This window comes from Malurus melanocephalus, unplaced genomic scaffold (assembly GCF_030028575.1).
Source record: "Malurus melanocephalus ecotype Western Australia unplaced genomic scaffold, MMel_1.1 scaffold_190, whole genome shotgun sequence".
NCBI classification, from domain to species: domain Eukaryota; kingdom Metazoa; phylum Chordata; class Aves; order Passeriformes; family Maluridae; genus Malurus; species Malurus melanocephalus.
The window spans coordinates 545,817-568,069 of record NW_026623422.1 but is presented as its reverse complement, the minus strand read 5'-3'; the positions used below and the strand labels follow the sequence as shown (position 1 = coordinate 568,069).

Genomic DNA, 22,253 nt, shown 5'->3' with positions numbered 1-22,253 from the left:
CAGGTAGCCCTCAGCCATCAGCTCTGGGCAGTGAGCCACACTCTCAGCAATTACAGCACCTTCAGCAGCCGTGTAGCTCTGCCTCTGGCACCCACCAAATAGCTGTGTGCCCTCTCATAATTCTGATGCCAGGCCCTGCTCAGGAGTGGGTTTTTCCCCCCCCTGACACACAGCATCCTCTGGAGTGAAACCAGCAGCAGGTTTTAAACAGCTCTTTCACAGAAGAAGAGCAGCAAACAGGYAGAGAGCTGGGGCACAGAACAGGGAATGCAGTGACATCACCTGGATTAGGACTTGGCAGGGCCACAGTGACATCAGGGCAGCAAACAGCACAGCAGCACCTTCTGGGAGCACTCAGGGGCTTTTATCTAAATGACGGCATTGGCAGCAATAAAATACTGATTTTTAAAAAAATACCTCCTAGCTCCACTGCAGGGACAGGCACAAACTGAGTGGGGTCAAGCACTCGGGTGCATTGTGTGCCCAGGACTGACCAAAGCTGAGCTGTCAGTGAGAGCCTGGCCAGCTCTGTCTGGTTCAAATGTACTGACATTGAAAATTTTACCCAGCTATTCCACACCACAACTGCATGAGGACCCTAAGTCAGGTCTGTGCTGTGTCTTCTGTTGTGGAAAATGCTGGCAGGGTTAGATTTCCTATTGCTGAGCTTCAGATCACCTTATCCAAATAAAAGGAGTTTCAAGCTCTTTCTGTGGGACAGATCTTGTATTTACAATATTGAGGGATACCAGGAGCTTCTCTTCTGCCCCAGGACAACCAAGACACTTCATCCAAATGCAGCAGGGAGCTCGTAACCATGACTTTTTYTAAGGCCACAAGATTGAATCTCTAAGGTCAAGTGTGAAAAGTAAGAAATGCACAATTTGTAATCTCAAATATTATAATAACAGAATCACAGAATGCTTTGGGTTGGAAGAGATCTCAAAGCTCATCCAGTTCCAATCCCCTGCCATGGCAGGGACAGCTTCCACTACCCCAGGATGCTCCAAGTCCCATCCAACCTGGCTTTGGACACTTCCAGGGATCCAGGGGCCCCTGTGCCAGGGCCWCTCCATCCTCACAGTTAGGAATTTCTTYYCAATATTTAATCTAACCCTGTCTTCTCTCAGTCTGAAGCCATKCCTTTTCCATGTCCTTGTCAAAAAYCCATCTCTCCTRAAGCTCCKCTAGRTACTGRGCTRCCTAAACTTTCCAGAAAACCAATCTAAAGGTGAGGATTGAGACTCCTGCTCTTCCAAGTGGGATTTATTAAAGGAGCAGTGGCTCTCTTTGCACTCTGCAAGTCCCTCTCAGGATCACCGATCTCTGCCAAGACGTCACAGGTGCTGTTCAGATCCACAGGGAATATCTGCTGGACAAAATGTCTCTAAAGCTCCTAGAGACTAACTACACCCTCCAAAGACACCTCTGTACTCTRAGGCAAGCCTGGAATTGCTACAAGATGGATTTATTGACAAGAATTAGCCACTGCACAGAACAAAACAGGCAAATGAAGCAACAAGAAATCTTACAAAATGTAATAAAAAGCCTTGTGACAAGAACAATACCAAGAAGGCAAACCAAGCAAATGCACAATCGATGCAGCTTTGAAAATATCCCTGTTCTGGGGAGGAGGTTGGGTCAAATGATCTCCAAAGATCCTTTCAAAATTAGATCAGTATAATTGAAAACKACAAATTGAAAACTACAAGTGATGCTTTTCAATTCTTTAAGTCATGAAAAAATCAAGAGCTCATCCTGAAGAGATGCCCATCCCATATCCAAACTGAAAGGATTTGGATAGTCAGGTTGYAAAACTGGCAGAGTCCCCATGAGGAAATCATTATTTCCCAGCAGTTGCTTCTTCCTTGGGATGTGCTCTCCTGACAAACCTGGAATAAGAAATACTCTGGGAARATTCCCAGCAGCTCTAACTCCTGATTCCAACATTCACAGACCTACTGCAGAAATTCCCCATGGCATTTAAGACTGTGTCCTCAACTTCAAAAGTTGAATTCCTAACAGCTGGGGAAATGTATCAATTATTTAAGCACAGGGTTTTTTTTTTAGGCATTGCCCCAATTTTTTTGCTCCAAAATCTTGCTCTGATAGAGATATAATCAATGAACCAACTGCAGGGGATTTATCTGCAGGGATATTTCTTCCCACCTTCTTCCTCATCTGCTGTGCAATTGTTATTAACCTCACCCCACGGGCAGAAGCCAAGCTGACACTGTTAATGTTCTCACAAACACTCCAACAAAAACCTGAATGAGGCATCATTAACGCACAAAGCACCAGGGTTTGCAGAGCAGCACTTAATTAAGTGCAATTGAGTCACGCTGATTTGACAGAAATGATAATTTAGGGCCAAATTACATCCCAGATCCTGGCTAAAAGCAGSCGAGGGAAGAGTTTGGCCCTGCTACACTCCAGCCTGACAGGCACAAATGGGATTTCCTGAATGCTCAGTGACAGCAGGAGCAAGGGATGGGCCACAGGATGGGCAATCCTTGGTGGAACAGACAATTCTGCTGCACTCAGTCAGGCTATTTTCAAAGCAAGCCTGCACTGGAACAGAAGAACTGGGCCCCAGCTCAAAACAATCCTGTGAATCTCTTCCCTCCCTGGCAAGGTGTGGTATCTCCTGGTGAGCTGAGTTTTGTCCTGTCCTTTAAAGCAGCCCCTATGTCACTGTCAGATCACTGGAATAATAAAAGTGGAGGAACAACTCTGAAATTCATTGTCAAGAATGTGGTGGTGGTTCCAACACCTGGGGACAGATCAGATTGTGTTTTTCTCCAGAATTGGCTGCCGTATTGGTGGCTGAACTGGATGATTCCTTTGCGCTCTCCCTTAACCCTGTATTTCTATGATTTCCCAGGGGCCACTGAAAATGGATTTATAAATTTCCAGCAGGAGGAAAGGGCAGTTTGCATCCTGCTATACCTGCTCAGMACAGAGAGCAAGCCATGGTCTTCCACATGGAAACCTCCTCCTCCTCAGCTCTGAGAATCTTCCTTCTCAACCAGGAGTTGGTTGGGTTGCACTCAACACCGTTATTCCACCATAAATGGAACAGGACAGATTAATCAATGGCCTGATTCAGGCAAGAACACAAAATACAGAGATATTACACAATGTAACAGCAAGATTATAAGCAAATTATTGACCTTTCCAACTCATTAAAAACCCCTTTAACAATCAAGTAGCCATTGATGCAGCACACATCACTCATCTGTCAGCCTCCTGTGAGCTATTTATGAATGAGGTTTCCTGCACCATGACCTTTATTCCACCTCCTGGAACTGAGCAGAGCAATGAGCTCAGCCTTCAGGAATTAGGCTGTTTTAAAGGGATACTGCCACCATAAAGCCTACCTGAATTTTTTGATTGGAGACTGCTTTTCCTGTGCAGTTGCAAGGTGCCCGGAATAATAAATGGGAAAAATCATAATGTTCCAGTTTGTTGAGAACCAAGTCATGAAAAAAGGACAGTCAAAGGTCTCAAATGCGATTTTGACAAACTGTGTGGTCCCAACCCAGGAGGAAGAGACGGACAAAATGATCAGGAATCTCCAGATTAGCTTGAGAAATGTGGATGTGCAAGACTGGCATCGTGTCTGTCCTTCAGCTTCTTGGCTGCTGCTCTCTGTGTGCGCTTGTGTTCCTTCTTCTCCTGGAAAAAAAAAAAAAAAAAAAAAAAGAAAAAGGAAGAATAGAGCAAGAGTTGTACAGGCAATGAATGCAATCAAAACAATCCTTGGCAAAATCTCCCCTTCTGGTCCAAGTCACAAATCATCCCTTGCCTTCTCCCCATAACTCCTTCATGTCCCATAAATACTGAAAAACCAGGCAGAAATATTTTAATAATACCATCTCTGTCACTTCAAGGAGGCAGAAACAAAGCACAAAGACAACACCAAGGGCCGAGGTAACAGCATTACAGATAAACTGTTGTCACTATTTGCTTTATCAGCCCTTCATTCCCTCTGCCAGCAAACCTCCAGAATAAAATAACATCCCTTGGAACCAAYGACATTATAAACTCAATTACTGTGTAAGAGKGCAACAGAAGAGATCTCTGAGCTTGTAGGAATGGAGACAGGAACAAGCTCTCATTACTCAAGACTTTAACTCCRGAATCACTCTTTTATTTGCAAGCTGGGATGGGGAAAAAAGCAGCAGTTTGGTGGTTTTATGTACCCAAGCAAGAAAGGCTTTTGGCAGTCAGGTCAGTGTACTTACGTTTTTGAAGTTAACAAAGGAAACTGGACAAAAGCGAAGCTTGGCATGCCTAGAAATAAACCTCTGCACATAAACAAGGAGCAACCGGAGAGTGGACATTTCCCATTTTAGCACGGTGGTTTTCAGATTCAAGTACAGCTTTCCTTACATAAGTGGAGGGAATTTCATCTCCCTGACTGGTGCCTTGCTCTCCAGACAAATCTCCCAGATATTCAACCCATGATTCCTATTTGGATTTCCCAGATCCCGGATGAAAACAGGGAGCACTGACACTGCTGTCCCTGGAGCTCCCGGAGCACTGCTGAGCTCCAACCCTTCACCCCTGTTTGACCACATCACATCAGCTTGGTAGAAGAAAAAGGGGGAAATCTAAAAATCATGGCTTGAAGCTGCTCTTGACTAGTCCTATCAAATATCAGTCACATTAATACCTGATGTGATATATAAKAAATTATATGATTTCAGGAGAAGCTACAGATGCACTGCAGTGAGAAAAYACCCTGTCCTATATTCAACTTTTATGTGACAGAGGTATCCTTTCACATTCATGYTTAGTTTCCTTTTATATTAACGTTTTTGCTACAGCCATAAAGAAATGTCAAACTGGGGTTCCCAGCTATTACCTCAGACCAACATTACACATAAAAAAAGATTTATCACAGCAGGGAGTGCATTTGCRATCAACAATTCTCCTAACTAGGACATGAAGCTTTTTGGAGTTGTAATTATGTGATGTGGTTTTTTCCTAAAAATAATCTGTATTCGGTGGCTCCATTGTTTAGTGGTGAATCAAGAATTTAAATAAAATTACAGGTTTATTAAAAACATGCAGAGGATAATCAGCCACGGCTCTGAAAAAGCAAGCATCCTTTTAGCATTCTCCTTGGCTGCTGAGAGAAAATAGATATTTTTATGGTGCTAATAATGACTGACAGCTATTGAAAGGTAAATTACAGTTTATTAGCAAGTTAGAATGGCTTAAAAAGAATATATTATAGTAGCATCCACTTGCAGGTCTTCCTGCTAAGTAAAACTACCATGCAATTAGTCCTTTTCCAGCTAACACTTAAAATAATCACACAATGATAGAAGAATAGRGCACTTTCATCCACGCTTTCTATTTTTCAATTACAAAATAATGATGCAATTGGTGTTGCTATGCATGACACTACCATCAGCATTTYACTTGGATTTTACAGTCCTGGGTCTGAATGTCAGGGAAAGGCACAGAAAAACACACTTGTTGCAAGACCTACCTTGAATTTAAAAATCTGTGTAAGATTTTATAAATAAATGTACAAACAAATGTAGAATGGGGAGTTTCTGTAAGTGGTGAGTGCGTGGGATTCATCCCTTGTGATGTAGTTAGGAAATAATTGTGTATTCAGGGTAAAAAGGTTGTCTAGAATCCCTTTAAATTGAACTACAATGGAAAAGCATGGTGAGAGGGAAGTTGATTCCATGCCCTGTATCTATAAACTCACTGGAGACACTCAACTCTCTTCAGATTAGATATTTATATTTAACTTAAGTGAAATTGTGGTTGATCCCAGTGACAGAGTAGCCAGACAGCTGCTTTCAAAATCCACGGGATGTTCACACCTAATTCCTGGCCAAAGAATCAGAAGGACAAGATAAGAAATAGCTTTCAAAATAATGACAGGGCTTGAACTGGAAGGCACATGGTTCCTATTAAGGAGGTTTAAGGATGCCCAAGTGAGGAAGCTGGGCCTGGAGCAAGCACTTGTGTTTAAACACCAAATTATAATGAGAAGAAAACAAATTATCAGCCAAAGTGGCTGGGAGGCAGAATTTTACAATTAGCAAGGCAGCAGAAATCCTTGGTGCCTGCATTTAGATGGGACTGGAACGAGGGCACAGGAACCAGCTGAGGACTCAACGAGGATGAAAGAATGTGTAAGAATGCAGATCACACTGCAGGTGACACGGGGAGATGGCACTGGACAGTGGCAAACTGTGTGCAAGGCAGTGAGCAGAAATACCCCAAAACAGTCCTTTGGTCCACAGTGCAAYTCTTACTGACCAGACGGTCACAGAAAAGCCTTTTGTTTTCAGGGAGATGAGGAAAATCCAAATCTGCAGCTTTTCATCAGAACTCTTTTGACTATTTGGCAACTAAACACTAGAAAATAACATTCTTTCTATTTGTTTACTTATTGGGGCAGTCATAGTTAGATTTCTCTGATGAGGAAGGGAAGATCAGGATAAAAGGGGAAATTAATAAATGCAGAATAAATATTTAGAAGAGTATGATGTCCAGGCACTACTCAAGTGGCCTAGAGCCCTTTCTTGGAAAAGATGGATTCTGATTTTGGACGTCCTTAAATGCCACCATGCACTGTTATTTCAGCCTGATGTCTGGAAAAATGAGATTGTTTTTTTTTTCGTATCTCAGCTATGATCTTAACTGCAAGGTGCTGCATCATCCTCTCCTTGCAGCAATAATCACCTCCAACACTCTGCTGAGGATTTCCATCAAGAGAGTACTCCTGGAGTACGAGATTCTCTGTTTCCAGCACAAGAAGGAAATGGGTGACTCTTGCTGCCATCGGTGATGAGTGACAAGAGGAAGGTTCAGCTCCCCCAGGAGATYCAACCTGTTCTTCCTCCACTTTCTGCTCACAGTATCTACACAGGCAGTCTTCCAAAGAACTTGGGCAATTAAATAATTTCCTTCCAAAACACTCAGACAGTGAAATGACTTCACTCASTCAAAGTCTCAACAGTGTGGTTTAGCAGGCTCACAGACCTGTGTCTGTATATTGTGACTGCTCCCATCCCATCCCTGCAGCTGATGGATGGACACCACGGTGAAGAAGTCCGTGTTCACTACACCTACAGGTTCATTTGAGCTAAACTGCTGCAGCAAAGTGGCTGATGGAAGCCCTGACGTGCAGCTGACCGGCGCTCTGAGCTGTGATGCTCTTCCCYAGAAATCCTTCCACGTGCTGCTCCTTCTCCTCCTCTTCATCAGCCCATCCGCGGTGCGAGCCGAGGTCATCGCTGCCTTTGAGAAGGAACTCCTGTGGGTCCTGCTGTGTGKCCAGGCTGCAGCTGAGGAGTCCCAGCCCCTCTGTGCGATGGAACCGCGCTGGGGTAACCCAGCTCTGAGCATCTTCCGCACACCGAGTACCTGCGAACCCCAGGCCTTCTCCTCCCGTCCGCGMCGCCTTCCCGCTCACCCCCGGGCTCGGCCAGGACCTGCACGTGGCTCTGCACCACAATTCACACATCAGCATGCTCGGGCACTGCCCCACCTCTCCGGAGACGGAGGGAAGGGGCCTCCGGCAGGCGCCGGGACTGCGGCTGCGGTTCCTACCTGATCTGCTCTGCCTCTCGACTCTGCTGTGCCGACAGATTCCCGAGGGACTTCGATTCTGCAGCTCAAGAATGGGAGCAGCAGAATCTTCAGCAACAGATAGAGGGGAGAGCTGCCTAGTCATGCCTCTGTGTCTGCTGGGGCAGTTGCCTCCTGGCTTGCATTGGATGACAGATGATCGTGAGGCACCTGAGAAGAAAGAGTTTGCATCAGTTTTGGCTGGAAAGTCCCTGGAGGAACGCGGGGCTTTCAAACCGGCTGGCAGCGAAACGCATATCAAAGGAAGCACAAAAATGCAGGTTTCAGCTCTGCTCGGGATAAAGAAAATTAAGTGAGTAMATAAAGACTTAACTCTTTCCCCCCTTATAGATAAAAAGGCGCTGCATGAAAACCAGTCTTCCCCCTGCAGAAATGAGAGCCCCATGCTGCAGTTTATTCTCAGCCCCACGGCTCCGTCTACAGGGCCTGCAGAGTCAAAGGAATTTGTACTCACGTGGGCCCCTTCTTGAGCACTGAATCAGGCCAAGGAGAAGTCACCGTTCCCCTTTAGGGTGGGCAGGAGGGCTGAGGAACCACWGCCTCCCAGGGCCAGCACTGGGAACTTCTCTACAGGAGAGCTTTCTCTTTCCATCCTCGGACTCTCACACGAAATGAAGCCACAGTCACTCACAGGCCTTCTGGATGAAGATTTCTGTCTACAGCATTGAAGATGCCGATTTTAAGCCTTTATAAACACCAAATCAGAATCTCCGTATCTTCAGAGAAGCTGCTTTTTCTTCCTCTGCTCTGCGCATACAGCTCCAAGATGCGACGTTTCACAYGGAGGCTGGACGGGCATGAGGCACCAGAGAGAACCAGGTCCCAGAAATACCAATGGTACCAGATGAAAAATTTCCCAGTGAGTAGGACACCATATTTATTGGGTAAGAGATTGAAGGGCTGGATTAAGGACCAGCAAACAACAGCAAAGAGGGCAGGGCTGGAATCTGTCAGCGTGACTGGTGGTCGATGGTGCACGGACTCCCAAATTTACTGAAGGTGTTTCTGCCCGAGGTCAGCACATAAGCAGCATAAGAGTCTTCTTCTCCAGCAGAAAAGTAGGAGGACAGGCCATTTTGGCAAGCATAAATGTGTGTTCATGGCCAGCTGAGATCCCCCATGGCTTGTTTTGCAACTGCTCCTTCAGCTGCTGACCRYYTCAMMGAAATTTATGGAATGCACCCCTACMCAAAGCAGCCACTGACCTTGCCATGACTTCAAAGGGTTTAATATGATAATCCCAACTATTTCATACTGAAAAGAATAAAAAAAATAGACACAAACCTCATGTGTAAAGTGCCACATGYGCAACAAATATGGGAGAAATCCCAGAGGGGGACATTCTTTGTTGCAACACCATTCCAGTACCCTTTACGCAAACACCACATCCAACAGCAGCATGAAAGCATATTCCAAAGCAAGAATGCATCCAAGATTCAAGAATCACAATAGGACTTTTGCCAGAGGGTTCATACAACCTTTGAGGGACTTACAGTTGTGTTGGGTTCACCAGGCCTAACTACAAAGATCGCAAAGCAAGAGATGTAGAAAATATGGAATTATATCTCTCAGCCTATTTAGAGCCTGCAAGGTTAATTTTTATCCACCAAGAAGACAAGTTACTGAATCATGAGTTAACTCCCTCCAGATGACCTTTCTCATCATGCTCTTCCCTTTATTCTCTGTCCATTATGAGGAAACTCTGACTTGAGGGGGATACCCAAGTTTAGATCCCAACTTCCCATGAAGTCCTACAAATCCAAATCCAATCAGTGAGGGTAAACAACCCTCACGCTTTCACAGCAGACCCTCAAATCCACTTTGAAAAATTAAGACCTACACAACGAGAAGCAATCTAAGCATTGTGTTGCCCCTCCTCAATTTTTGATGAGCAATAACTTTCTAAAGAGCTTTCTAAAGCTTATTGGATGTTTTCAGAGCTTTAAAAAGCCATTCACCCTCGCACATTTACTTTCTAATGGAGAAAATAATGATCCAACAGATACATAACTCCCATGACTTTGTTCCACTCATTTCAAAACTCCAAGAACTCTTCTCCCACTGTCCAACAAGGATAACATTACCTACTTTGTAAAACTTAGTGGACATCTTGCAAGTTACTCTTCCAAGTTACACCTTCTTTTGTCATCCGAAAATCAGCCCCAGCCTCCATGAGGTTAAGCTAATCAGTACTTTGGGGTGAAATATTCAAAAAGGCATTTCTGACATTCCTGATTTTTCAGGTTCACAACTTGAAGAGGTTTTATTTTCAGGAAATGTTTGCTGACTGCCTGTCCTTGGAGAAGAAGCCACCAAGGTAGCTGGCTCCAAATCACTCCTCATTTTGGTATTCATCATTTAAAGAGATTTCTATGTTATGTCTCGAGGCAGATTCATTTCAGAACAAGATCAAGATTCACATTATACTCAGCAGAAGCCTGGCAGGTGATCTGCAACCAAAATTTGAAGGAAACCTATTTTTCCTCACGTGCAAAAAGAGCTCTGAGTTATTTGTATCGGGCACAAGATACAGAGCAGCATCAATCTTCTCCTGTGCACTGACAAACCCAGCAGGTGAGACCAAAACTGTAATTCAAGAGATTGCATTAAATCAAAAGTCACTGCTTGATTTACTGAAATCTTCTTCCCTTTATACTTGAAGCAATCAGACAGCACAGGCATTTATCAATATTTCATTGTTACAGCTAGAAAGCCTGGGACACCTAATGCAGTTCAATCTGAACATATTTTAAAGGATATCTGTTGACAGCGGGGTGAAGAGATAAATATTGGGCTCACTTTCCAAACCTGGAGCCAGCAGCAGGGACAACGAATCACCATTTGGGGCAGCTGAGCTGTGAAATCTCCCAGGTGGGCACTGAAGAGAAGGGGAGGCAGAGCTCGTGGAACTCTGGCTCTTTGTCTCACTTCACATCTCTCAGCTATCAAGCAGGAATCTGCTGATATCCCCCAAATTTGGAGAGATYAAGAGCAGGACTTCCCACTGAACTTCCACACACGGAATAACAGCAGCACAGAATGGTTTGGGTTGGAAGGGACCCTAAGATAATCCAGTTCCACCCCCCTGCCATGGACAGGGACATCCTCCAAGATTTCTCCAAGCCTCATCCAGCCTGGCCTTGACCAACCATGCCAAGCAGAGATGACAACACAGGGTGGGATGTTTTACACAATTTGTGGCTTTACCAGGGATGAATMACAGACTAAGAATGAATCAACATTTTGGGCATCATTTGATATCATAAGAGAACGCTACTGGAAGAGACTGGGGAAAAAAACCAGGAAAAGCCTTGCCAGATTGTCAGAGCTTGCTGCTAGAAGAGTTCCTTGGAGATTGTAACCGAGTGTCAAAGCAACGCTGCCAATGGGATTGACCAAAGAGGAAAGGGGGAACTGGAAATTACCACACAATTGTATCCAACACATCTTAGTGTGCCAAATCCACCTGGATTACTTCATTATTGGATAAAAATACATCCATGCTCTTTCTGATTTTTTAACGTTTTTAGCTTATTAATCTGTTTCAGAAAATCTGTTTCCTTGCCCTGCAAATGTAGAATGTATATGACCTTTTTAGCATGTGACAGCAGTGCTTGGAATAACAAAACCAACCCATGGCATTTCATTTGGACAAGGTTTCTGCTCTCTCAGTTGCTACTAAAGCRGATCAYGGAACATCCTGAGTYGGAARGGACCTGCATGRATCAYGGAGTCCMACWCCTGGCCTGGCACAGGACAGCCCCAGGAATGCCAYCACATGCCTGCAARCMTTGYCCCAMTGCTCCYTGAGCTCTGTCAGGCTTGGTGCCATGACMACTYCCCAGCCACCCTCTGCATGAASARCCTTTTCCTAATATCCAACCTGAACCTGCCCTGACACAGCTTCGTGCTGTTCCCTCTGCTCCTGGATGGAATGGATCAATGCAACACTAAAATGCTGCCCAGATCTAAGTTCTATGGCCAGATCATTTGAGAATTGATTGTGTCTTTTTCTTTTTTATCCAACTGCTCTGATGGAAATTTAGAACCTCTCAAACAGGTAACTGGACTCCTTTCCAAGAGCCATCTGTGCATTCACAACACTGCATTACTGACACGAAATGTTGGCTCATTTGGAGACAGCAACATCTGGCTTGATGGGATGCACCACAACACATTGTCTTTATTTGATTACACAATGAAATTGATGGTTAAATAGGTGATGGAAATGAGCTGAACAATTCCTTTGTGTTATATTCCTAAAGCCCAACAGAGCCCTGGTCACTCCTGCAGTCAGGAGAGAGATCAGCTTTGCCAAAAGGCCACTCAAGGCYCCTACAATCTGCCTTTTACTCATTCAGTATAAAAAAAAATACATTATTGTACTGTGTTCTCCAAATCTCAGTGCCTGATTTTCATTGTTTCTTCACTGACAAAAGGATGTCTCCACTGCACTGCCACAGAAACAATGTCTGGGCTTTGACAGATGGATGGAGGGAGGAGCGGGTCTGGTGTTGTGTGGAAAATACGTCAGTTGAGTGTTCCTGCTAAACTGGGCCCCGGAGAAAGAACTGCCAACGTTCCTCTACCCTGCAGTGGTACCTGCTCCCACCTCACGAGCCCAGCGCTCCCACAGCCTGTGATGAGCTCCCCTTGAGCAGCCAGATCATCACAGGAGGGCTTGGAGGCTCTCACAGTGAAATTTGGCTTTACTGATGCACAGATAGGAGAAGATTGTGTGAGTTTTGCAGCCACGGAAACATTGGACTCACACGGAAAGGTTCTGCTCTTGGGAGAGGTGAAGAGAGCTGCTTGTGTCCATTTGACAATAAAACCTCATTAGGCTGCATTAGCCATGGCTTTGATTGGATTGTTTGCTACTGTTAGCACACAGCTGGGAGCAGGGTATGCAGCACCATCACTCCACAGTGACACAGGTCTTTAGCTTAGTTTATCCCAGCCATTCCCTGTAAAATCAAATTCTGCCCTTCCCTGCGCTGGTGTAAACCCACAGCAAGTGGGTTTTTATGAGCAGCCCAGTGGGCTGGGTACGCACACTTACAAACCTGAAGATAAAAGCTGGGAAGTTACAGCTGAAGGGCTGACTCTCTCCAACTTTTAATGTGTTCAGAACCAGCAATTTGACCAGGGACACGAAGTCATGATTACATTTACCAAAGCCAAGCAAAATCAAAAAAAACAGGCAAACACGTTTGCTGGCAGCGTGCTACACAGGTCTGAGGAACAAGAATCCCTTGCTCAGTGAAGAACAACACTTTCAGCATGTCTCAGGCATTTGGAGATAATGTTGTCCATTTAAACACTGCAATGGTCTCTGTGTATTAGTAATRCACAGATGTCTGTTCAGAGTGATGTCTCACTCATTTATAATTTGTGTGTTCTGGAAGTTTTTATATTTGAAGGGGATAAGAAGGTTACATTTTTTTTTTTTGTCCTAGGGGAAAAGATTTTCAGATTATAATGAAAAACAAATGACTCAGTGATGGCGTACAGCATTTCTCTTGTACTATGATTAACTATTGTCAAGAGCAGAAAGCAGAAAAGAATAGGTATTTTTGTTGTGGTTTACCAGTGACATCCATCAGCAATTTCTTCCAATTATCCCTTCAGTGTCTGAGTACACAGCCCTCACTTCAGATCAGTAGACAACAACTTTGCTTACAACTAGGAATCTCAACAACTTCCACGTGCCCTGCCATCCTTGCAATAAGATTAACAAAGAGCAGCAAACAAAGTAAATAAATTACATTTMACATCCTGTAATTCACTTAGTGCCTGATCAAGGGATGTACCACTCTACAACCTTGCACCTAATTAGCCTCCTTTTGTCAGGGGAGAGAATCTAAGTTAGACACTTAAAAAAAATTCCCTCCAGACCTTTATCTCCTTAGCTTTGTGATGGGAACTGTGTTGGGACCAAGCCCCAAGGGGCTAACTTTGTGATTTAAGGCCCAGACTGCTGAARAAATAAGGACCTTGATTCCCCTTATAGCTACAATCTGGAAAAGAAACACAACCATCTAAATCAATACATAAAGAGCAAGAAAACCTGGCAATAGCTGGATAGACTGAGGGTAAGCCATTAAATCAAAAAGATGTGCCCAACTCTGCCAACTTCAAAACCGTAAATCAGTTTTGAGCAAGAGAAATGCAAAGAACTGATGAGAAGGGACTGAATGCACTGTGAGATCTGGCAACCTCAGGAATTCAGAATTAAATTAAAACGACCAGGAATGGGCAGTTTGCGTGAACAACCCGAGATTCCACTCAACCATGGCACCTGCAGTGTGAGTCTGCTCCCAGCTGCTCTGGCTGATTTTGGACTACAATGCCAATGTGGAAGCTCCACCGTGCTGCTGTCTCAGTGCCTGGTATGATCTGATGGATGAAACCTGCAGTCAGAGCACCAGTGGTGTTCATACAACCTTCAAGGTCTGGGAGAGGCCCCAGCAAGTCAAGCTGTAGTATCTGTACACACTGGCTGCGCTAGGGATGGAGAGGCAGTGAGATCTGTACACAGGGTACATGTAAATGTACTGAATAAATGTTAAAAATAGTGGTATTGATGACAGGATCACAGGAGGGCAGAATGGTCTGAGTGGGAAGGAACCCTAAACATCATCTCATTCTACCCCCATGCCAGGGGCAGGGACACCTTCCACTATCCCAAATTGCCCCAAACTCTGTCCAACCTGTCCTGGAACACTGACAGGGATGGGGCAGCCACAGCTTCTGTGCCAGGGCCTCATCACCCGCCCAGGGAAGAATTTCTATCATTGAATCTAAATCTCTTCCAGTTTAAAACTGTTCCCCCTTGTCCCCTCATTATCTGCCCATGTAAGAAGTCCCTCCTTCTTTTTGGTAAGTGGGAAATAGCTGCTAAATGAGTTGCACCTCCTCACACATCCCCAGATCCCCACAGCCAACTGTTCTTCTCTGAGATGGGGCTTCCCTTATYAATTGCCCCAAGTTCGATGCCTCCACACTCAACCCTGATAAATGCAAGACTGTAAATGCATTTTTCTGCTCATCAGCTGCATGTTCCTCTGCAGAATAGCCTGCTCTGAGATGGAAACTCTCTGCCATGCAGTGGTTATGCTGTGCATGGTCTGCATCCAGGACTGCGTCCTAAAGCCTCTGGCCAAGGACAGCAGCACAAAGTGTATCCAGGCTGCAACATCCCTGATGTTCAGTAGTTGTAGTTATTAAAAAACAACAATAAAAACAAAAAAAGACCTTAACAGGAACCATGTGAAGGTGCTACCAGGTGTGGCTCCTRTTTTTATTGCTTTGGATTGAGACTTTTCCTCAAAACATACAAAAAAACTTGTTAGAAAACCCCAAATCCCTGCTCAAACTATCRTTTTATCTACMTTTTGTTGAAAGYATAGTTTAAAACRYGGAAATATTTTTTTTTCTCACTTCWGCATAACTCGAACAAGTGTWTCACTGCCTCTTTTTATGCACAGACAAGAAATTTCATTGATCTGACACCAAAAATAACACACCAGCGCCAGTGTGGGACTGTCAGAACAGATCCTGGGGAACAGGCGTATTTGAGAACATCTGTGGTGGAATTGGCAGCTGGAACATGCATTTTGAAACACAGTGGCTACTTCTATTTTAAAGTTACTGGGCATGACAGCATACTTAAGAGTTTGAAGGAATGTAGAATGAAATGCTGCAAATGAAGAATGGTTTTTGTATGTTGAAACCAAAACTTCTACAACACAAAATTAGCTACACAGAAAAAAAAAAAAATATTTACAACATACATCAGCCAATCTTAGGACTCACTGGTCTGCGACCAGACCGTATTCCCACCACTCCAGCCCTGACTGAACAAGACAAACACAATTTGATTCAAAGCTGCACACCATCCCCACCATTAAAGAAAAACTATGCTATAAACTTTGTAATGCATTACATCATCAGGTGTTTTTCAATCAGGTGTTTTTCCAGCTGTTTCACAATTTACACACTCTAATCCAAACCAAAAGGTTAACAATCCAGAAAAAAAAATGCTCTGAAAATTAATCTCGTCATTGCTAGAATTTGGTGACTTTTCCAAAAAAGAAACCCAGTGAAACTCTCACTTTTACTTTCACTGCTGCAAATCAAGAGTAGCTTCCATGAAAGCCATGAAGCTGCTGTGAACGGAATTTAGACCCAGGACAATCCAGATATCACTGACTTGCTTYCCATTAATAAATAATTACAACATAGCTTCTACTTTCAAGAATCACTGCAACAAATCCAGGCTGGTTCCTGGGTSTCCCAAGACCCAAAAAAAGCAGCCAACACACTGACAGACAGCTCAGCACCACTTCACATTTGTATTTGTATTTATTTCCTATGCAAACGTCTGCCTCTCCCGGCTGGTGGGTGCCTCCAGGGAGTGATTCATTCCAACTCCCTCACACACCAACCTGGGGAGGTGAATCACCTGCTGGCTCTGGGAGGCTCCAACCACTTTCTCGGTGCTTAGCAAGGCTGTTATTTAGTTGGATGTGGGTGAGTCCAAGCCTGACTGCCTCAGACACAGCCCATGGCAGCCCTGCAGTGCTCTGAGCACAGATTTCAATTGCCCTGCCTGCTTTAGAGCCCAATGAAGCACATTTGAGCAAGGGTGGGTTACAGGACCATTTTCCAGGTARGCAGCTGGGGCAGCAGTAGGTATTTACCCCAGTATTGTGTATTTTGCAATGCCAGGAGATGCTTCCATCTGTTTTCCYCACTGCCCTTGAGGTGACAGCTCTGACAGATCAGATCCCTGTCTTTCCAGGGGGGCATATTTGGGATAGGTCYCCTCCATGCAGTGTCCATGCCCCAGACCTGGCTGATTCTGGCAGTGGGGGCTGGCCAGGCTGAGATGAAGGCATTCTCAAAAGGATTTGGTGGCTGTGGTGCCAACCTCACACCCTCCAGAACCACTCACCCCTGCACCAGTCCTTTTGGGCAGCTGTCTGCCCCATTTCTTTCCACATGAGCAGCACTTTCTGAACACTTCTCTCCAAACACTGGTGACTCTTCAATATTGAAGGAGCCTTTTTGCCTGGATTTCATTCCAMAGGAGTCAGCTATTCCTGTGGTTTTATCAGGAGGGATCTACAAACCTCAACTGTGTGAAACCTGCCCACAGAACACTCTGCTCCCCTGCTCTCCTCTGGAATCTCTTCCATGTGCCCTTCCCATGCTTGGGAAGGAAAGAGGGAASAGATGCAGTGCTCCTGGGAAGCTGGCTGCCCTATCCCATTAGGATTCTTTGGGAATTCCTGCTCAAACCTTTGCTGATCTGTAAAACTGGCTGCACACACACATTTAATGTATGGGTCCAGCATTAATTCAGCTTGGCCASCTCCATCCCGAGCAAGAACTTTTCCATTTGCAGCCTGTTGGATATGACAAGTGCTGTCATGTAGTCACTTCCAGTCTGCTGCCCTTTCTTCCCATGAAGATTGGATTTTCCCTCCCTGAGGARCCAGGCAGGGCAGTTTTGATGTTGCTGCTTTTCCCCCAGCACGGAGGGAAGGTTAAGACTGGTCTAACAAAGGCACCTGACAGCAGCTGGACTGGTGAAACTGAAGACTTGTCTTAGACCCCTGTGGGACAGGGACAATCTTTAATCCTCTGCATTCCCCATTTGGTGTGACACGAGCCCAGCCTGAGCCCTCAGGAAAGAAAGAGCAGCAAATCACCCCATTTAACCAGCAGAGCCAGCTCACCTGGCCATAACACTGCTCCTAAAAAGGCAGGTGAGGGTATGAATTATAATGTCACACATCCTAAATCCACCAGCAATAAGCAGTCAGCTCCTCCAACTTCCCTTAAGGCATTTTCCCTCAAGGAAGRAACACCAGGTAATGACCAAGCCTGMAGAATTCTTAATATCACACACACAATTCTGAGAAAAACAACACAAACTGCTGCCTGGTCTATCAAAACCCAGCCCTGTTTGTAATTTAGGGCAGCCTGARCCAGGTAGATCGAAGAACTGGAAGTCACGCTCTGCTGACCAGCACTGGACCATGGCTCTTGCTTTGTTTTCCTCCTGGATTTAGCTCTGAATTCAACTCACAAAAAAAGAATTACATTTTTATTGCTGGTTGGCTCAAACCAGAGACAGCACACATAACCTTGCAGTTTTACAGCTCCAGTGTCCCTCACACCTGGTGGGAAAACAGCTCATTTCTGGCAGAACAAGCAACTTGAGGAAGCACCACACAGCCCTTTAAAACATCTGACACTCAATATCATAAACTCAAACAGTGCAGTTAAAGCCTGAGATTTCCAGAGACATTTAAGGCAAAAATTCGAACCTGAACATCAGGAATACTTTCAGGAATGCTTTCCTCTTTGATTTACACGGTGTGTATACCCACTATAAATTTTCAGCACACTGACTTTTATCTCTTTCACTATCAGGGCAGTCAAATCTCCTGCTGGACAACATCACCACATTCTCAGTGACTCTGAAGTGAGATATGAAGTTGGTGGGCACTCCTAAAAGGAACAAGGCTCTCATGTCCAATCAAGACCATATAAAAGAATTCCTAATTTCTACCTTGTGGTTTTTGTATGAAGAACTTGCTTCAGAGCTGACACTTCTGAAAATCAGGGGGAAAAAAGCAGCTCAAGGGGACAAGTGCTATACTGAGCTGAGGGACAGCAAACACAAAAAGTTGGTGCCTCTGTGTTTACAGTAAAACTAATAAATCTTGAATCACAACAGTAAAATACTCCAGAAAAGCCAGTAACATTACATGGACCCTAATTTCACATCATTTCAAAAGCCAGAATTGAAGTGCAACAACTGTATCCGATGTTCAYATTTCAGTATCAGCTCCTTCACCAGAAATCATTCACACAGCAGTTGAACACGGGCAACAGAAATTTAGCTGCCACTGATCCCAGATGATAWGAAAGTGCTAAGAATGCTATCTGAGCATTACTTTAAAAACACACACACATCAGATAAAATACACAAACATATTATTACTCTGTATGGAATGGAGCAGGGGGAGCATGCAGAGTGAATTCCTGCCTAGGATGAGACATTACAGGGAAGGAAAAAAAAAAAAAGCATTTACCGTCTGGCACAGGCGAATTTAATTCAGAAACATTGTAAGATGGTAACGGTGCCACTCTTGCCGAATGTTTCTTCATCCTCTGGAATTGCTCTCCTACTCAGGCGCTCACTCTGGCTCGAACCTGCATCGCCCTCGGTCCCGAGTACTACAGCAAACACGGGGCTATGGCTGGTGGCTGGATGTTGTTCTGGAGATGCTGCAGGAGCCTACGAGTACTGATTTGCTGTTTCCCTGGGAAACCATTTGCCACACGTTCAAACAATGCTTGACCTCTGCCAACACTTCCCTTTTCATTCAATTGTTGAGCGCGGCGGATAAAATATAAATATATCAGCGACGGCGCCTCGCGAACTTGAAACCGCAGCAGCCCCTTTGCAGGAAATTGGGATTTCACATCAAATCTCTGCGCTGTGCTGGCAACGCAGACGGGAGATTTCTCAGACAACTGCGAGGGAATTATGCAATGCAATTTTCTGGTTCCTTACACTGTGACAATATACGGATGATTACAGTAATTATTTCAAGTAAACTTTGAATAATGGGACTCCTATAGAGCTGCTAAATCAGGAATGCCTCGGGCAAAAGAACAGGTGACATCCAGGTCTGTGTCTGATAGCAAAGCAGTGGTATTGCAGGAGGCTCTTCTCTTTTAAAACCCTACAGAAATTGTCACAACTAAGAAATCAACAGATAAATCTACAGATATATTTATAAAGGCTATGGCTGGTCTGCATTTCTTCCTCTCTTCCCTTGAGACAGCCAGGACAAGTTTTGTCCCTGTTTCCCTGTTACCATCTCTCTCTTCTATCTCCTTTTTATTATTACTATTAATATTTTCKGAAGTTGTTCACTTAGAGCGATGGAAAAGTTTCACTGAGTGAACCAGTGCCAACCACACAACTCCTGAACTCTTAGGAGATCCCATCTCCTTGTGTAACCAGCACTGTGCTGGRAGTTTTCTTTGCCAGGAAGTGGTTACTGACACTTCCAAAGAAAGAGCCCTGGCTCCAGAGTTCTTTACCAAGAGAATTTACCCAAGAATTTGTRGGGAGAAACTTTTACCATTTATATTCAAGGTATTTGCTATAGGAACAATAGGAAACAAAAAGGGAAAGATGAGAAATGCAACTTAGCTGTAACAGAATCTGCTGGCAAAGCTAATGAAATTCTAAGAGCACGAGTATAGACCTTTTATTTAAAGTCTTTGTGCTTTTGGCAGTAGCTGAGAGTGGAGATTCTTGGCCTGGGGCTTGGTCCTTCTTTCCCCAGCATCCCACCAAAGAGGGGGAAGCCACTGGCTGCAGGGAAGGCCAAAGTGGTTTGAAAAGGCTGAAGAATCGCTGGGCTAGAGTTTTCCATCTTGTGCTGGAATCTCACAGGTTTTTCACAGTAACATGCATTGTGGCTGGGATGTGTGTGTAAGGACTGATCCCTCCCCTCCCTGTAGGGASCAGGAACAAGTGGAGAAGGAGAGGGGAGGAATCAGAGTCCCAGCTGGATCATCCTTTGGATGCAGCAACAGAAGAGGGGGATGTCTCAGCCACAGAAGATGGGGACAACTGTCCTGTGGCAACCTCATGGAAGAGGCAGCCAGTGACTTCACTGTACCCARAGAGGCAGGAAGGGATTTTGGGTCCTCAGAACAACCAAGACATCAGGACATCATCTTATTCACTTGCTCTTGCCCTGCACAATCCTCTAAAGCAGCTCTCAGGTCCCTCTTGGGGACCAAGTGCCTCACCCTTCTATCGGGGTGCAGTGGCACAGTAGGGAAGAGACAGTGATTAATCCTATGAAAAGGAAGGAGAAAGTGCCTCATCCTGGGACACATTATGGAAGGAGCCCAGGGAAGGGAAATGGTTACAGCTGCCTGCTTTCCCACCCAGCACGTTCTCTCCTGAAAGGCTTAGAGATCTCCTTTAGCATCTTCACGACATCCCTGGTGCCTCATAAGGCTCTCCACCATGACAGTCTATTCCAAAGCATTGCCTCGAGCTAACTGGCTTTTACTGCTTATCTGCATTCAGAGGATTTCCAGCACTGTGTAACAATCCCTATTCCAAAGGAAATTATCTCCCCAATTTGCAGAAGGAATTCTATTCTCCTGTCCAAAGTGCTGAGAGTCAGCAGAGTTTGTGATAGAGTAATCACCAGTCAAGTAATTGCTGGCTCCAAAATCGCAAGGCTCTCTATTAATACATGTCTAGTCCTTGAGCATTTATATAATACAAACAACATAATAATATAACACCAGAGATTGCTTTTAGAAAACCATTTCTGCAAACAGGGGTTTATAATGGAATCATTAACGAACCTTAACAATGGCGAGGATGAAACGCATGAGACAATGTCAAGCAATTCCAGACGATTCTTTCAGACAATTTCAGCACTAACAGAACGTGACTGAATCTGAGAGTTGCTGCCTTTTTTTTAATTCAAAAGAGAATCAGCCATTGTTTCACCAYTGCAAGTCAGAAGCCAAATTCAACTCCTCAAAGTAATCTTTCAAATCTCTCCTCCAGCCATCTATACATCCTTACAGCAGTTAGACAGGAAATGAAGAAGATACAAAACTGCTTAAAACACTGTGGAATTGGAACTTCCATCAAAGTTTGCATCAGCTTCTCTGGCTGCACAAGCAAGAGCTTTGCCCATCTGTTTGTGCTCCTGCATTTCTGATCCTTCCTCYGTGCTCTCTATCTCTGCTCCACGTGTGCTGAAGGAAAGAGTAAAACAATATGGAGTGGGAGAGAGAGGAAGCTCTGTCCCTCTCTCCTCAGSTACATCAGACACMAATCCATCCACAAGTGCCACATGATGACAGATTTACCAGGATGGCACAATAATTACTGCAAGTAACTAAAGCAAGACTACAAGTCAACATCTGTGCCACCTTACTCACCTCATGTTCATACAAGGGGGGTTTCCCTCCAAATGTGGGGGTTCCCCTCTAAATTTCAGGACTAAACTAAGTTTCCAGGTACCTTCAAAACAGTTTTTCATACATTGTTGCGTGCTTCAAGTTCTGTACATTCAGCCTGGAACATGTTTAAGTTTTGTTATTCTCAGGGAGTGGAAGCTGTGTGATGCTCYTCAGAATAAACAATAAATAATAACAGAGTCTGGAGCACAAATCTGATGAGGAGCAGCTGAGGGGGCTCAGCCTGGAGAAAAGGAGGCTCAGGAGGGACCTTCTGGCTCTGCACAACTCCCTGACAGGAGAGGGCAGCCAGGGTGGATCAGGCTCTGTTCCAGAGAACATGGGGCAGGACAAGAGCCAGGGAAAGTTTTGATTGGATATTAGGGAAAATTTCTTCATGGAAGGAAATTCTTGTAAAGCCCTGGGCCAGGCTGCCCAGGACAATGATTGAGTCCCCATCCCTGGAGGGATTTAAAATCTGTGTGGACGTGGTACTTGAGGACATGGATTGGAGGTGGCCTCAGCAGTGCTGGCTAAACAGCTGGACTCAATAATCTTAGAGGTGTTTTCCAACCTAAATGATTCTATAATCAATC

General features: G+C 44.7%; 1 protein-coding gene across 2 annotated transcripts in view; it reads right to left on the bottom strand.

Moving 5' to 3' along the window:
- Nucleotides 1–22,253, bottom strand: part of SLC35F4 (solute carrier family 35 member F4) — a 107,054-nt gene that overhangs the window by 12,649 nt on the left and 72,152 nt on the right. Inside the window, exon 2 of one of the 2 annotated variants that reach the window (XM_057373241.1) lies at nt 3,381–3,678. In XM_057373241.1, coding sequence (XP_057229224.1) covers nt 3,381–3,678 — 298 coding nt within the window. Of the gene's footprint in view, nt 1–3,380; nt 3,679–22,253 lie in introns of those variants that run through there. The other variant, XM_057373242.1, reaches the window with a different exon arrangement.